At 38.2% G+C, this 16,042-nt stretch overlaps 2 protein-coding genes across 6 annotated transcripts; one reads left to right on the forward strand and one right to left on the reverse strand.

Moving 5' to 3' along the window:
- The first annotated feature begins 2,885 nt into the window (after window positions 1–2,885).
- On the forward strand, window positions 2,886–8,455 carry LOC115631970 (unconventional myosin-VIIa). 2 transcript variants are annotated; one of them, XR_003996255.1, is made up of 7 exons: window positions 2,886–3,023; window positions 4,739–5,002; window positions 5,080–6,201; window positions 6,259–6,400; window positions 6,455–6,828; window positions 6,886–8,291; window positions 8,381–8,455. XR_003996255.1 is itself a non-coding variant. In XM_030528869.1 (6 exons), the coding sequence occupies exons 1-6, from the start codon at window positions 3,000–3,002 to the stop codon at window positions 7,981–7,983; spliced, it is 3,024 nt and encodes a 1,007-aa protein (XP_030384729.1). In that variant the 5' UTR covers window positions 2,886–2,999; the 3' UTR covers window positions 7,984–8,452. The 2 variants fall into 2 exon arrangements, 1 of the variants encoding a protein (XP_030384729.1); XM_030528869.1 differs by having other exon boundaries at window positions 6,886–8,452.
- Window positions 8,456–8,703: 248 nt separating this feature from the next.
- On the reverse strand, window positions 8,704–14,843 carry LOC115631971 (C3 and PZP-like alpha-2-macroglobulin domain-containing protein 8). Of its 4 annotated transcripts, XM_030528871.1 has the most exons (6): window positions 14,574–14,650; window positions 12,833–12,996; window positions 11,835–12,018; window positions 10,951–11,126; window positions 9,991–10,889; window positions 8,704–9,920 (listed from the first exon to the last, which is right to left on the reverse strand). In XM_030528871.1, exons 3-6 carry the CDS (start codon window positions 11,933–11,935, stop codon window positions 8,814–8,816), a joined length of 2,283 nt encoding a protein of 760 aa, XP_030384731.1. In that variant the 5' UTR covers window positions 11,936–12,018; window positions 12,833–12,996; window positions 14,574–14,650; the 3' UTR covers window positions 8,704–8,813. The 4 variants fall into 4 exon arrangements, with proteins under 4 accessions (XP_030384731.1, XP_030384732.1, XP_030384730.1 ...); XM_030528872.1 differs by lacking the exons at window positions 11,835–12,018; window positions 12,833–12,996 and adding an exon at window positions 14,721–14,843; XM_030528870.1 differs by lacking the exon at window positions 12,833–12,996 and having other exon boundaries at window positions 14,574–14,598.
- Window positions 14,844–16,042: the final 1,199 nt, after the last annotated feature.

The raw sequence follows: 16,042 nt of genomic DNA on the forward strand, positions 1-16,042 counted from the left end.
TCATGGGGCTGCCGCTTTAGCACTCTGCTCTCCTTTCTTTCCAAGTTGCTTTCTCTCTCTCTCTCTCTCTCTCTCTCTCTCCCTCTATCGATTGACTCAGCTGTTTGCAGCGGTGCCTTTGCTTGCACTTTCCAGTTGAAAGCCACAAAAAGCTTTTTACTAATACCACTAAGTTCAGATTTGGCATGAACTGTTAATACGTGTTTGCACTTTTACAGTTGCCAGCTCACAGCTGTTTCTTTCAATGTTTTGATTATATTCCATTAAAAAGTATGGGAAAACTAATAAAAAAATACAATTACGGTTGCTGGCAAGGATACCGTAAATATCATATAATATGTGTCTAAATTTATAACCAGAATCAAATTAACACATATGCATAGGAATAATTTAAAAATTATAAAATACTAAATAAATGTTTCCATTTAGTTTATAATAAGGGACGCCTGTTTTCAGATTTCTTTGTCAAAAAGATGATACATGATCTCTTACTGGCCACCATATTAAAATTCAAATCATTTTATACCATATAAGTATGTATGTAGGTATAAACACAACAAAGGACACTGAGAAATGAAACAATATACATACATATGTATATTTAAAAAACCACAATAAACAAAATTGTAACAAAAATACAAACCATGTTTATACCTTGTACCCGCAGGGTAAAAAGACTATATTATGTTTGTGTAAGTATGTTTCAGGTAGAAGGAAACATCTCCGAACCCAAAAGTATATACATATATTCCTGATCAGCATGACGAGAGAAATCGATCTAGACATGTTCGTTAGTTCGTCCGTCTGGATGAACGCATGGATATCGGAAACGGTTGATCACACACTGACCAAACTTGGTATATAGAGTTTAAGCTACACGAGTTTATTTTCCTTTTTTGATTTTCTCTCCCCGCTACAGAATTTTGTCAATACTGTCCACATTTCAAAAGCGACATAGACCAAGCTTTGCACACGTAATTGATTTATAAATTTCATCCAAATCGGTATATTCTAAGAAAATTTATTAGCGAATAGCCTCCTTCTATTGTTAGTTTTTTCACTTTGCACAAAGCTAATATGCCTTTGAACATTTCATGTAGAGGGTATACAAATTGTGATACATAACGTATGAGTATATTTAAATATTAGACGCTTTATTTGAAAATTTGTACTACCACCTATGTCATCAGTAGTAACAGCATAATGGTGCCAAGACAAGCGAATTGTGTCCTGACTGGCTTCGCCAACGCTGACTTATTGGATTTGTTTGCTGTTGACTGATGACCTTTCGGATTTCCTTTTTTCCTTTCATACCCGCGGCATACAGCAACAGAGCAAGATATGTGCTTTTTTCCAGTGCAAAAGCTCCTTCGGTGGACCTGTGGTCGCCAAAGCCGCTTAAAGTTCGGCATGAGGTCCTTGGCAGTTAGATGTCTCCCCAAGCCTGAGCTTTTACTCGATTTTACAAAGACCACGTGCGTACACATGCGTATACACGCACACACACACACTTGTGTGCATATGAACTGAAAGAGGTTTTGCAAATGTTTTTATCGGGTGGTGGAAGCAGCCGCCGTTCAATTCATTGATGGCCGAATATAGGTCAACAACGTGTTCCGGGCGGAACTATCGGAGCTTTCTTTCAGGCATGATTTCAGATTTCAGACTACACACACACATTACATTAACGCGTCGTATTCTGCTTTCTCATTTACAAGTATGTACATATTTCCGTTCGATTGCGGGTGTAGAAACTTTATAATTACTAATGACGTTATGACTGGCAATACAGAATAGTTGGTTGTAGAGAAGATATGTTTATTAGAATAAAATAAAAAAATAAAGCGTTTCTAATTCTAATAAAGGGCATCAGTTGTTGCTAAATTGTTTTCCAATGAATAATTAAGGAGTATTTTGAAAATTTCAATAGGTTTAGCTGTTATAGCATAGTAGAGGGCCAGTCGTTATATTAATATTTCGTAATATATCGTTAATATTTCTTCAGTCTATCTTTAATGTATTTCAAATCAATGTCCAATATGATTTCAAACTATTTAGTACAGTAAATACTCGTATTAGAAGTATATTTTTTACCGCACTTAACATGACCTCTTGATAGTATTTCAACATTATTTTTTAAAACTCATCGTGGAAATATTTTGGGTTTTTTCTTCGATTTACACTTTTCCTAATAATATATATATATATAAAACTTAAGCTCGAACAGAATACAGATGTTTAATGATGAAAGCTCCAAAGTAACTTGAGTTAAAAAGGCTTGTATCAGCGGATTTAAAAGGTACGGTAAATAAAAACGTAATAAAATACAATCACAAAACTTGACAATCAGTTTATTTTAAACCCAATAGAGTAACATCTATCAGTCCTCCCTTTAAAGATTTTGTAAGTATATTCATATATTATACTATATATGCGTATGTTGGAGATCCTGCTCCTAATATTTCCAAGATAGACGTTTGGCCAGCTCTGTAGACTGACTCTCTTTATTGTGCCGATAAAGAATATGCTCTTAATGTATACATACTTTGATCGCTAATACGAAACTGAAGAGCAAATAAAGTTTTCTCACAATATCATAAAATTCTTTGCTTGTTATGTGTCGTTTCGGGCCATGATTTTTCAGCCAACACCACTAAGCTGTCAAGTTCTTGGTAAAAAAGCAAACATATCGAAGCCCCGCCATATGGCGGCAGGTGGTGAAGCTGACGATAACAGCCAAAAAGTTCAATAATATTTATCAATATAAACAGCGCCGCAGAAAAAAGATAAGACAGCGAACGACAACGAAACGACGACGACGGCGGCATGTTGCGCTTTTTGTTTGCTGGTTTGGTTTTACAAATGAAAGAGACTTCGTGCGAATAACAAGTATTGAGACCGTGGCAGGAAACGGTTAGTCCAAAAATTATATTTACTTTTATTTCTGTTCGTTTGTGTTTTTTGAACATCAACTCAACTGAGACGCATACCTTCCAAACATGTCCGAGTTGCTGGAAGATCATGTAAGTGGCTGCAGAATTATACTAATTTGTTGACTCATAAAGTAACTAACTAGGAATGTGGTATTTATGGTATTTAGTAAGTAGCTTTGACACCGCTGTTTTGCTTATCAGAAAATTGGTTTCATATACCGCTTATCACACCTGTTTGCCAAGTTGCGCGCATTCCGTGTTTCTACTTTTCTTTCATTAAAATTGTGTCTCTTCGCCGCCGAGTACCAACCCGCCAACCCGCCAAACCAAAGCCGCATCTTATCATCTAATAGTTGCAGACAGTGTCGCAGGTGGGAGGAATTTAGCTTACACGTGGAACCAGTGTGTGTTATCAGGTGTAATAAGTCCCTGACTACGCGTGCGTATATCACACCATTTCTATTACTAGACATGTACTTATATCTGCACAAAATGATTAATCATCCTACCAGTAGACATATGTAATGACTAATAAATCACACATCATTAGCTATGCTGAGACAAAGGGGCAAGAAGATACGCCTAATTCTGTTTTTACACGGTAGATTGGTTCCAGAAACAACCGTTTAAAAAAAGACGTTGATCATATGCAAAAATTGGTGATTGAACCAAAAATATATATGAAATTTTAAATTTTTAAACCGTGTTATATCAAAACCATGTAAAAAAAGACCGTGTAAAAACAGAATTAGTTGTATTTAAAAAGCTAGCAATTCCTTTACACTGAATACATCTGTCGTTACATTCTAATCTAAATATCGTCTCTCCTTTTGGGAACGGGGTATAAAAATCAACGTAAAGACAAATATAAGTTTTGATATTTCTTGTTTCGTTTGCAATTTTATTTATAAATTAAGTGTAGTCTCTAGAAGTCAAGAGTTTTCTATCAGTAACTGATTAAATGGTTATTATCAAATGTGTAATCTTTATGACTAAATCATCGCAAGAAAATACCATGCGATTAATTAATAATTAGAAGTCCCATATGACTAACACTCGTATCAATGAATAGTGGCTGACCTCATGTTCGAAAAATTAAAAAATATTTAAAAATGTGAATGAAAAATATATCATATAATATACATTATTACTTTACAATTTTTAAATGCGACCACTCTTTTAGTTGTTTATTGATGTATCAAAATAAATAAATTAATGGATCATTTATTTTTATAAAAGTGCCGTCATAGATTTTAACAGCAAATATTCTGAGGAACTTATCTTTTGAACATAAAATTGATTTCCATTGTGATCTATCGTGTTAATAGAACGGCTGATAAGGATTTGTTATGGTTTTAGGAATGAGATATATTAGAGGGCTTAGCAAGTTAGTGCTTGATATTGTATTAAACCTTACATAGAGTTACAGGAAAATGATTGAAACAAAATATCGTCGCAAACATAGCAATCCAAATGAAAAATTGCGCTAAAGAATGAAGATTGATTCTGACCTGCCGTAACCAGAGGTAAATCCCCTAGATAAGCATATTTCAATATAGTTACTGATATCTCAGCCATTGCTTGGTGCAAGTTTTATTATATGACTTCTGAATATTGACAGGTGGGCCAAGCAGTTATTTCGTTTGTTAGGTTCGTTGACTATTTTAATAGTCTTTTTGTTCGATATAATTAAGGAATTGTTCTTAGATTTGTTTTAGGCTCAGACGTCGTCTGTACAGAATTCAATTTAACGCCGGCACTGCGATCGATAAATACTATATTAATTCTATAATATTTTATTTTAGGGCGAATATGTCTGGGTTAGACCACAAAATAACAGCAGCGAGTTCGCAGTGCCCTTCGGGGCGCGCATCGTGCGGACAGAGAAGACGAAAACGCTGATCTGTGACGATCATAAGAAACAGTTGTGGGTAACAGCAGAGGATATAGTTAAGGCCATGCACCTGACCTCACGGGGCGATGTAGAGGACATGATAACGCTTGGGGACCTGCAGGAGTATACGATATTGCGTAACCTCGAGAACCGCTATAGCAAGAAACTGATCTATGTAAGTGTGCTAGAAAAGATTAAGTATGTACTACGATGAACTTGTAAACATAGTGATAAGTTCTACCCTTCCCACAGACTTACACGGGTTCAATGCTTGTGGCCATAAACCCCTACCAAATATTACCCATCTACACGCACCATGATGTTCAACAGTACCGCAACAAAAGACTGCACGATTTACCTCCGCATATCTTCGCGATCAGCGACAATGCCTTTCAGCAGCTGCAGAGGCACCAAGCCAATCAATGTATTGTTATCAGCGGTGAATCGGGCGCAGGAAAAACAGAAAGCACCAAACTTATACTACAGTACCTTTCGACCATAAGTGGCAAGCAGTCTTGGATCGAGCAGCAGATTATCAAAGCTAATCCCATAATGGAGGCGTTTGGCAATGCAAAAACTATGCGCAACGACAACTCGTCGCGCTTTGGGAAGTACATAGACATACGATTCACGGAGCAGGGCAGTATTCAGGGAGCCAAGATCGAGCAGTACTTGCTCGAAAAGTCACGTATTGTATTCCAAAGTACGGGTGAGCGCAACTATCACATATTCTACTCTATGTTGGCCGGACTGACTCAGCCAGAGCTGCAACGTCTAATGATAAGGGAGCAGTCGCCTAGCAAGTATCGGTACCTGGCGCAGGGCGGTTGCTATACTCTGGAAGGCAAGAGTGATGCTGAGGAGTTTGCTGAAATACGGTGCGCCATGAAGATGCTATCGTTTGCCTCAGACGAGATGTGGAACATTTTTAGTCTGCTGGCTGCTATCCTTCATCTAGGAAACTTACAATTTAGGGCCACTGAGGTCTCTAACTTGGAGACTGTCGAGGTGGATGATACACAGAACTTGGACTGCGTAGCTAAACTGCTCGGTATAAATGTCTCTTCGCTAAATCTGGCATTGACTCAACGCACTATCTATGTTCATGGCGAGCATGTGGTGACAAGCCTGTCTAAGGACGTAGCTTTCGAGGGACGTGACGCTTTCGTCAAGGCGCTCTATAATGCCATATTTGTGCGAATCGTGCGCCGTATTAATGAGACTCTGGACAAGGACGCAAGCAAGACTCTGAATACAATTGGTGTCCTAGACATCTTTGGATTCGAGAACTTTGAAACCAATAGCTTTGAGCAACTTTGCATCAACTATGCCAACGAGAACTTGCAACAGTTTTTTGTCAGGCACATATTTAAGGTGAGTTTAAGCTGAATTCAGCTTATTTATTCGTAATTATAATTGTTTACCTAACAGATGGAGCAGGCCGAATATCAAAATGAAGACATTAACTGGCAACACATTGAATTTCACGATAACCAGGAAATCCTCGACCTTATTGGTATGAAACCCGTCAATATCATGTCACTCATTGACGAGGAATCAAAATTTCCTAAAGGTAAATAAACAATTAATTTAGTTGATGGTCCATTGAAGACACGGTGTATTTCAGGCACAGATCAAACGCTCTTAGAAAAGTTACACGTACAGCACGGTAATCGGTCCATTTATGTGAAGGGCAAGACCACGCAGACTTCTTTGTTTGGAATACGGCACTACGCTGGTGTTGTTATGTATAATCCGCTGGGTTTTTTGGAGAAGAATCGAGACTCGTTCAGCACAGACCTCCGTGCAATTGTTAAAAATTCGAAAAACAAATACCTTGTGGATATATTTCCAAAAGAGCTGCCTATGGACACCGCCAAGAAGCAGCCGACTTTGTCCGTGAAGTTTCGTAACTCCCTTGAATTGCTGATGCGTACATTGTCCTCGGCTCATCCTTTTTTCATACGGTGCATTAAGCCAAACGAGTCTAAGGAACCTAATGTAAGAATCCAATTGGAAATGAGTATGATCGCCTTTCTTTAATACTTCTTCCTGCAGAACTTTGACAAGGACCTTTGTGTACGGCAACTGCGCTATTCCGGCATGATGGAGACGGCACGTATTCGTCGGGCCGGGTATCCCATTCGTCACACATACCGAGAATTTGTCGAACGCTATCGCTTGCTGGTGCCGAAAATAGGTCAACTAGATAAATGTGACTGTAAGCAGGTGGCTCAACAAATATGTAAGACTTCGCTGCCGGTCTCACCGGATCTGCAGTTTGGTCGCACTAAGATATTTCTGAGGGATGACGAGGACACCAGCTTGGAGAAGGAGCGTTCACGTATCATTCTGCATTCCATCATCACTATACAAAGAGGCTTCCGAAGAGTGATCTTTCAACGTTACCAGCAAAAGTACCAGGCCGCCGTCATCACCGTACAACGTTTCTGGCGAGGGCGTCTGGCACGATCTAAGTATCTTATTATGCAACAAGGTTTCCATCGCCTTGGCGCCTGCATTGCGGCCCAACAGTTGACACATAAGTTCATAATGGTCCGCAGCCGCATAATAAAGCTGCAGGCTCTAAGCCGTGGCTATTTGCTTCGCCAGCAATTCCGCGCCAACTTGGCAGCCGAACGATTGAAAAAGGCAGAAGAGAAGGAGCGAAAGGCAAAGCAACGCCGTTCGCTTCAACTAGAAGCGGAGCAACAGCTTATGCAGCAGGAGCAAAAGCTCAGAGAGCAGGAGTCACAACTGAGGGAACAGGAGAAAATTAGGCAACAAGAGAAAGAGAGCGAACGGCACTTAGCAATGGAGAGAAACGCAGCTGCAATGGCGGCACTACATCAACCAAAACGTACGAAATCCCTCAAATATACAGAAGCTAATGGTCGAGGAGGTAACGACATTGTGGCGAACAACAACAGCTACATAGATGTAGAGTCATCGAAACAAATCGTAGATGACGTATTTGGATTTCTGAATGACGAAGCTGATGTGAGTGGTCCTTTGGGTCCCAACGTTAAAGAAAAATCTCAGATGTTCGAGCGAGAGTTGCGGCTGCGAAAGGACATTCCAACGAAGCTATTGTCTAGACCCGTTAACTACTACGAAGCAGCACCCCGTAAGATTATTAATCAGACACGCCTCTAGTCATTCCGTCTCAGGGTTTTTTGAGCTCTCTGATATTAAGTTAAAAAATGTAGGCCAATGTTCGTCTAATACATCATAATGCGACCGTTAAAATAGCCGTACGGTGAAAAGATAACCTATACTTCTGATTAAAAGCTCTAAATACCAACTAACTTGTAGCGGAGTTGCCAAAAAGAGTCGCCATCACCTTGTCGGTCCTGTCCGACTACGAGAAGGTGGTTATGGTGCTTCCCAGTTCGTTCAAACAGCCCATAAGCCAAAAATTTACCTTCTTGACTCGGATACATACTTTTCAACAGCATCTACAAGTATGTACTTTGCGAACAATCTAAATGAAATACTCAACTGCATTTGTTTTCATAATATTTGGTCATATTCGAATTTTGGTATTTTTCAGGCTTGTCTTCGCCAAAATGTTGTTTACTTCATCAAGTGATTTGTGAGATAGATATAAGTTTTTTTTTAAAGGGCTGAGCTTAGAAAAAATTGTGTTATATAATATATATCCATTAATAATAATAATTTTAATGCCTAAGACTTAAAGAATAATAAACAAATATTTAACTGTGTACAAAATACACAACATTCAGCTGAGATTTCTACCAATTTTCTAGCTAACAATATTCCAAAACCCAAAGGTGTAAGGGTGTGATTCACGCTAGTTCGTTGATCAATGCTGGGCCACAAATATAAGTTATAAAGTTACAAAAGATACAAAAATACAAAAACAATACAAAAATGCTTTATTATTATATACATACATATATATTTTTTGTAAATTTGCATGGCAACAAAGGATTCGTCGAAATTAGGTTTAGGTTAGAAATACCTTAAGTTTTCTTACAGCTAGTTCCACAATCTTCACCCTCGCATATATCGCATAGAGAGCCATTGACTTGATAGTATTCCGTAGCACGTCGTTCTGTATCGTAGTAATCGTAGAGAGATATGGCTGCCGGCTTTTGTTTGGCAATCGCATGGGCCTTAGAGGCCTGCACAGGTAAGCATTTTACATCTCCTGGAGTCAAGCTGTCAAAGTACACGAGCACTACTGAGTCGGAGTTCTTTGTTTCGATTCGCTTCACTCGGTCTATAGCCTCAATTTGGGGAAAACTGTCGACATCGCTGATGTAGCCCGAGGGAAGGTTAATTTCCATGACGGCCATGTTCGAGTCCAAGCTTTGGTCGTTCTCTTCCAGTGGCACATATTCGGCGCATACCTCAAGAGTAAGCTGCTGTGATTGTGAATTTTGGGTTTTTACGGTGGGTTTGACTTTAAAGCTAGATTTCTTGTCCTTTTGAACAATATTGTAACGCGATGAAAGCTGCACCATTGCTGATCCCTGGCCCTTGGCCGTAAAGTTAACTTGACGTGTGGTTTTTGGCAGCACGTGTGTCTGCAAAACCAAAGCATTTTCCGGCTTCACCTTAATGCTATCGGTGGTAGCTTGGCCGCTGCCGTCTGCGACAAAGCTGATATCTATAATTCCACTGCCAGTTTCAGTTTCGTAGGCAAACTTTGTCAAGGCTTGCAGTCCAATAACCGTGTCTTGAGTGGATGTGAACCCACCATTACTATTCCGCTGTGCGATCAGCCACTTAATAATGGGTAACACGGCTTCGGCTGACTCCTTCTCTATGAGAGCCAGTAAGATGTAGGATGTTATTTCTACATCGTTGCTGCGTGGACGTAAATATAGAGTCCGACTTGGCACAGTAGCCCCATCGGTATCGGTCTTTGACCACCATTTGTGATCGTAGCTCCGTTTGGCAATACTTTCAAGCTTTGCTAAAACCTTGTCGGCATACGGATGCTTTGCAAGCTGCAGCGCCAAAGCTGCAATAGCCAAGGCATATGGGTCATCACTCTTATCCGACTCTTCAGCAACAAAGACAACACCCTTTTCAATGGTTTGGCGGTACTTCGGTATAAGTTCCTGTGAAGAAATGGACACCCTTTTAATACACTCTTTAACCTTTGGCATTTGATGAATTGTCGATACCTACTTCATTTTCGAAAAACGCCAACAACACAAAGGATGTCAGACCCAGTTCATTTTGGTGTGCGCTGTCAAACAACTTGCCCAGTTCTGGGAACTGACCGCTTTCTTTCTGCTTGGCGGCGAGAAAGTCTAGTCCCGCGCTCAGCACCTTAGGATCGATATCTGTATATCTGCTGGCCTGGTGAAAGGAGCGCATCACATAGGCCGTGAGCCAAGTACTGCCGGCCGGATCAGACTTTCCAAACGCACTGTAGGAGCCATCGTCGTGCTTGTACGTCAACTCGCGTTGATAGCCGATTTCTAAAAACTTCTTAGCCTTCTCTACTAAGCTGGGTTTTTTTTTATTTGTTACCTCCAAGTATTTCAAGACTAGGATATTTGGCACAAAGTTAACCATGTTTTGCTCCCCGCAACCGTAAGGCATTCGCACCAAATTATCCAAGTTTTTAATGGTGGGCCCCAAAAGGTCGCCCACAACTGAGAACTCGAAATACTCCGAGTCTGGGATCGCATCAACTGGCACGTTTAGTTTCAGGTCAACAGCCAATTCTTGTGAATTTTTTAGGCTAATAAAGACAGCTCTGTTTTCAAAATGCGTCACCCCTTCGGGTTCAACCTTTAACTTCTGATGGATGGCGTCGCCCGCGAGAGGGGTTGTTGCGCTAATTTTTAGAGTAGTTAGTCCGGCCTTTTTGGGTCTTATCATGAATGAAACTGTTTTACCGCTATTTGAAGGGATGGTGACACGCCTAACTCGTTGTATCTCGTCTATTAACTTTTCTTCAGCTTCGTTGGTTGCTTCGGCAAAGTCAAACTCTTTATCTGAATTATCCATAGTTACTTCAGCATCGAGATTCTTCTCCATGTAGTTGAAAATAATTACAGGAATAGCTATAACCTCTCCTACTCGTATAAAATGATTTATCAGTGTCATTATTAGGAAGCAGTTTAAAGTGATACCTACCTCGTTTTACCGAGTACGGCAAGTTTGTAGACACGAAAAACGGTTGAAAGACCTGAATTTTACTTGGATTTTTGGTGAGCGCAAGTCCAGTTTTTGAATTCAACGAGAAGCCGGTTACAACCCAGGAAGTAATCGTGTCCGGTATAGTTTTTGTTAATGTGAATTCCTCATTGGAGCTGTGAAATAATATAGAATTATTTATTAGTCTCTTCCTAATGAAATATTAACAACATTTACCATTAACATTTCATTAATTAATTATGAAAGCTATTTGTTACATTTTGAGCATTCCAATAATCCAACAAAGAAACAACAGATTAGTATTTTTGCATGCAAATTAAGTTTTACAAAGGTTTTCAATGTACTTTTTAGTGTGTGTTCCTTCAAATATCCAACCATCAACAAAATCTTCACGTACTCCTTTCGAAATAATTGGCAACGATTCCTTAGGTACAGTCTCTTGTTTCTTGTTGTTTTTAATTCGGGGTCCACTGATTTGCTTAACCGGCACCAGACCAGCACTCTCAGCTCTAATTATTGAACTTACTTAAAAGGTAGACAAGTAGACACAAGCACTTATAGGAGAAAGGCCCAACAAACACTTGATTAAAAGTAGATCTGTACTAAAGCAAGGCCACAACTTATGCTTATAAACGAGTCTGCGACCACACATATTAGTAATAGTAAAGAGGAATGGCTGATTAGCTGCTTAAATTGAAAAATATCAGTCTCTTTGCTATTTAATATAAAAAATGTATAATTCAATAGTTAATGACATTATAGATTCGATACCGGCCATGTTATGCTGGATATTAAGAAAGTCAAGTTGAAGCAGTTAATCAGCCAATTAATTTTTAGATTTGTAAAGAAATAACTGATTTTACTTCATTCTATTCCAGAATATCCAATTTTCTAGAAAGCTTTTGCGAATCGCGGTGGCAGCTACGGGAGCCTGTGGATGCACAATAGCTGGGGGTATAGCCATTGGGCTTATAGCAGCATTGAAGCTAACCCTATTAAATAATCCAGTAGATAACGGTAGTGGCCTAGGAAGTAGGAAAGGAAAACCTGACCACAAAGTCTCAATTTAGTAAGAATGGAAAAGAGTGGATGGCTTGTTAACTTGATGTTCGAAAAAATAGTTACTTTTTAATTTGCGTGTATGGCAAACTTTTAATAAGACTCAGCGTTCCAATTACAACTATTTCCATAAAATTTGAATAATTTTGAATACCGTACTTTTCTGAATTATAAAAAATCCAATTTTCTGGAAACTCTTTACGAGTATGCGTTTTTTCTACATTTACAAAAGACCCTTCAGGTTCTTCAAGAGCATCAGGATATACTGCGCTGTCGAGCTCAAGTGCTATCATGACATCTGCGTAAAAAAATATAACCGTAACCGGAATTAAGCAGTTATTTAGACGACCTTTGCCTACTTTCATATTATTAGATTCTATAAAATAAGCAGTTTTGATAGTGGCATGCATAAGATGTAGGGAAATGGTGGCTTGGCACCCACCTATTCTTTACTGATTGCCAAATCCAGACATCTGCAAAGTTTTTACGAATTTTATCTACTATTTCCATGGATTCGCTATCAAAAAGTAACTGATCCTCTTCTTCAAACCTATCGTATATTCCATCAATATTGTCATTCGAAATATGATCTGAAATATACACATTGTATTCATTTTACATAGTTTACTTACAAAACTTTAGTCACCGTTTCTGAATCTTGTATTGTAGCTTCAGAAAAGTTTAACGAATACCCTTTATTATATTATTTATGAAATTAGAAATTCTGCGATCTATTTATCTATGTTCAGTGCAAATTTAATAAATTTTGATTGCTCAGCCAGACTATTGTTTAACTACATACCAGTGTTGTAGGGATAGTTGGCGTTTGTCAGCGTTACTAGGCCCCCGCCAAACTGCAGCAACAACTTCGTTCTTCTTCTTTCTGTTTTTGCTGCGGAAGTTTACCTTGGTACAGGGTATTACACTGTCGGGCTTGCTCGACTGTAGCGTTCTCTCTTGTTATATCTACATTGTGTACAGACAAACCTAATATTAATTTAATTTTTTTTTTTTATTTTTCTTTTTTGTGGAGAGTATTTTTTACTGTCGGACTTGCTCGACTGCAGCGTTCTATCTTGTTATACTCTATACATGAAATGTACAGAAGTATATTAGGTTTGCGGGAGCTGAAAAATGTAACAGGCAGAAGGAGGCGTGGCAGACCCTACACTATGATAGACCGATTTAACAAGAAGTTATAGCCATAAATATATTTGCTTCTGCAGCGCTGCCCGCGGCTGTTGTTGATGTTGCTGTTTGGTTAACTGCGAAAATGCTTACACAGACATAAATAGACGCGCATAAACATACATACACTCACATAGACGCAATTGCTATGTAAATATAAAATTATATACCCTTTACGTGAGTTCAAATACCGAGAAAGGTAAAATCGATCAAATTTTTTTTTTAATTTTCTTATTTTTATACTCTGCACATGAAATGTACAAGAGTATATTATGTTTGCGGGAGCTGAAAAATGTAACAGGCAGAAGGAGGCGTGGCAGACCCCACAAAGTATATATATTATTGATCAGCGTGACAAGACGAGTCGATCTAGCCCTGTCTGTCTGTCCGTCTGTCCGTCCGTATGAACACCTGGATCTCAGAGACTATAAGAGATAGAGACACCAAATTTTGCACGAAGATGCGTTATGTGTGTATTCTATACGAGTTTGTTTTATTTTTTTGATTTTCCCTCCCACTTCCCCCCTATGGGGGTTTTCCCGATTTTCCATTCGTATAATCGCCTATATCTCGGAGACTATAAGACCTAGGAACACCAAATTTTAGTCCAAGATGCCTTGTGTGAATACGCAGAAAATGTATATTTTGGAATTTCCCCCCCTCTCCCCCGCAAATGCGATTTTCTCTAACTCCCGTAATTCTTGGAATTTCGAACTAAAATTTTGCAAATACCCCCAGTTAGTAATTATGTGTCCGTATGCCAAGTTTCACTATGATAGACCGATTTACCAAGAAGTTATAGCCATAAATATATTTGCTGCTGCAGCGCTGCTCAAGCGCTGCCCGCGGCTGTTGTTGATGTTGCTGTTTGGTTGACTGCGAAAATGCTTACACAGACACGAATTGATGCGCATAGGCATACATACACTCACACAGACGCAATTGCTATGTAAATGTGCAATTATACACCCTTTACGTGAGTTCGAATACCGAGAGAGGTAAAATCGATCCAATTTTTTTTTTATTTATTTTTTTTTTTATTTTCTATAATTATTGTAAACATATGTACAGAGTATTTCAAAGTCGGGACACCCGACTTTAGCTTTTTTACTTGTTTTGTTTTCTATAATTATTGTAAACATATGTACAGAGTATTTCAAAGTCGGGACACCCGACTTTAGCTTTTTTACTTGTTTTTTAATGTGCTTTTGAAGCTTTTGACCTAGGGAACTGACTAGGTTATTCCCGCAGACTATGTGTTATTTAAAAATTATTGTTTGTGTTCATTATAAAACTTTTTTTTCAATTTATAATTTGTATGTATAAGTGTGAGTAGTTTCGACTCAATAACTTACCCATCAGCATTGATTAATAAAATCAGTTGTAAAATTGAGAAAACCACTAAACTAATATGTGACGACATCGTGCCAACCTAATTGTAGAATTACAAAATACATAATATTGCATATAAATTCGAAATAAATAATACAAGCACGGCTTACAGTTATATTGTTGCTTCGTTATCAGCACTTATACAGACACACACACACACATACACACTTTAAAGCACAGTCTATTGAGGCGAGAGCTGGACGCTGATATTTCCGATCGCTTCGACGCTCGAGTCCACTATGAGGCCGATTTAGTGGCAACCACCTTTAAGTACGTATTAAAGAGCAGCCGCGCCGTTGTCAGTTGTCTTTCATATACTATGTATATATGCATACTTATAGTATGTACCTATGTGTACATGTATTTGTGATTCTGTTATTGTTTGTTGCTTACATATGTGTATTCATAAATTAACACGTAAACAGCCGCGAGTAGTTCCCCGCTGCTAATTATTTACAGAATTTCCTACAGAGTCATGGCAGCTATTGATGTCTTATTTTTTTCAAAAAAACATTACGCATCCGAATGGTGAGGGGGTATCTTTAAATCGTTCTGTTGAATGTAACTGCAAAATGGGGGCGTGGCAGACCTTAAAAATCCAAAAACACCCTTTTGAACCTCATAATAAGTGCAAATAATTTGTTTCATCGTTTTTCGATACACCTTCCCCAATGGGTTGCGTAACTTTTCAAAAATATTATTATTATCTAATCAAATTATATTTAAGGATAGAAAATGATTTGTGTAATAATGTTGATTTCATTACAAGTAAAGTGTATTTAAATGTCTGGCGTACAAGAATTTAGCATGCGGATTGCTATCTTTAGTGTTTGACTCGGACACACACATAGAGAAAATCGTATCAGAAAATGAATCTTCTTGTATCTGAAACTGTTCTTTGAATTGTTTTTCAAGTATCAAACACCTCGTTTTGATGAATTTAATAAAAATATGTTGATGCATATAAAATATATATACAGATATATTTTTTCTAAAAATGGCCCGCCCGGTAATAATCCAGCTGTCTCTATACTTTGAACTGGTATTAGAATTAGATTAGATTAGAACTGTAAACATTTAGCATAAGAAGTTCAAAAGGAGTAATAAAGAATAAGAAAATTTTATTACTCAACGATTTTTCTCTTTGTGTATTTGAAGGTAGCTATACACACATAGCTACCCGTTTTGTTTAGTTTTGAGTCATAATCAGTACGAAGCGAACAGATATTCACAGCGGGGTGTGCTTTATACATATACATAACAAAAATAAATAAATAAAAAGAAAATACAGCAACCAATCTAAAAACAAAAACCGGCTATTTATGGATGTCAAAATAATGGAAGTGACGCAGATTTAGAACTTTGTTGTGGGCTCAAGTTTCTGCCGAATTCAGAACATATCTGTAGTTTTGGATTCCATTTGAATAAATTT

The sequence above is a fragment of the Scaptodrosophila lebanonensis genome, unplaced genomic scaffold, assembly GCF_003285725.1.
Source record: "Scaptodrosophila lebanonensis strain 11010-0011.00,11010-0021.00 unplaced genomic scaffold, SlebRS2 tig00001412-arrow-pilon, whole genome shotgun sequence".
NCBI classification, from domain to species: domain Eukaryota; kingdom Metazoa; phylum Arthropoda; class Insecta; order Diptera; family Drosophilidae; genus Scaptodrosophila; species Scaptodrosophila lebanonensis.

Bases quoted from the DNA above. Each gene is read 5' to 3' on its own strand.
- LOC115631970 (XM_030528869.1), top strand. From the start codon at position 3,000: ATGTCCGAGTTGCTGGAAGATCAT. The intron at 3,024-4,738 runs GTAAGTGGCTGC...ATTTTATTTTAG, and splicing joins CCGAGTTGCTGGAAGATCAT to GGCGAATATGTCTGGGTTAG. The intron at 6,401-6,454 runs GTAAATAAACAA...GGTGTATTTCAG, and splicing joins GGAATCAAAATTTCCTAAAG to GCACAGATCAAACGCTCTTA.
- LOC115631971 (XM_030528870.1), bottom strand. The intron at 10,890-10,950 runs GTAGGTATCACT...TTATACGAGTAG, and splicing joins GCCGTACTCGGTAAAACGAG to GAGAGGTTATAGCTATTCCT. The intron at 9,921-9,990 runs GTAGGTATCGAC...ATTTCTTCACAG, and splicing joins TGGCGTTTTTCGAAAATGAA to GAACTTATACCGAAGTACCG.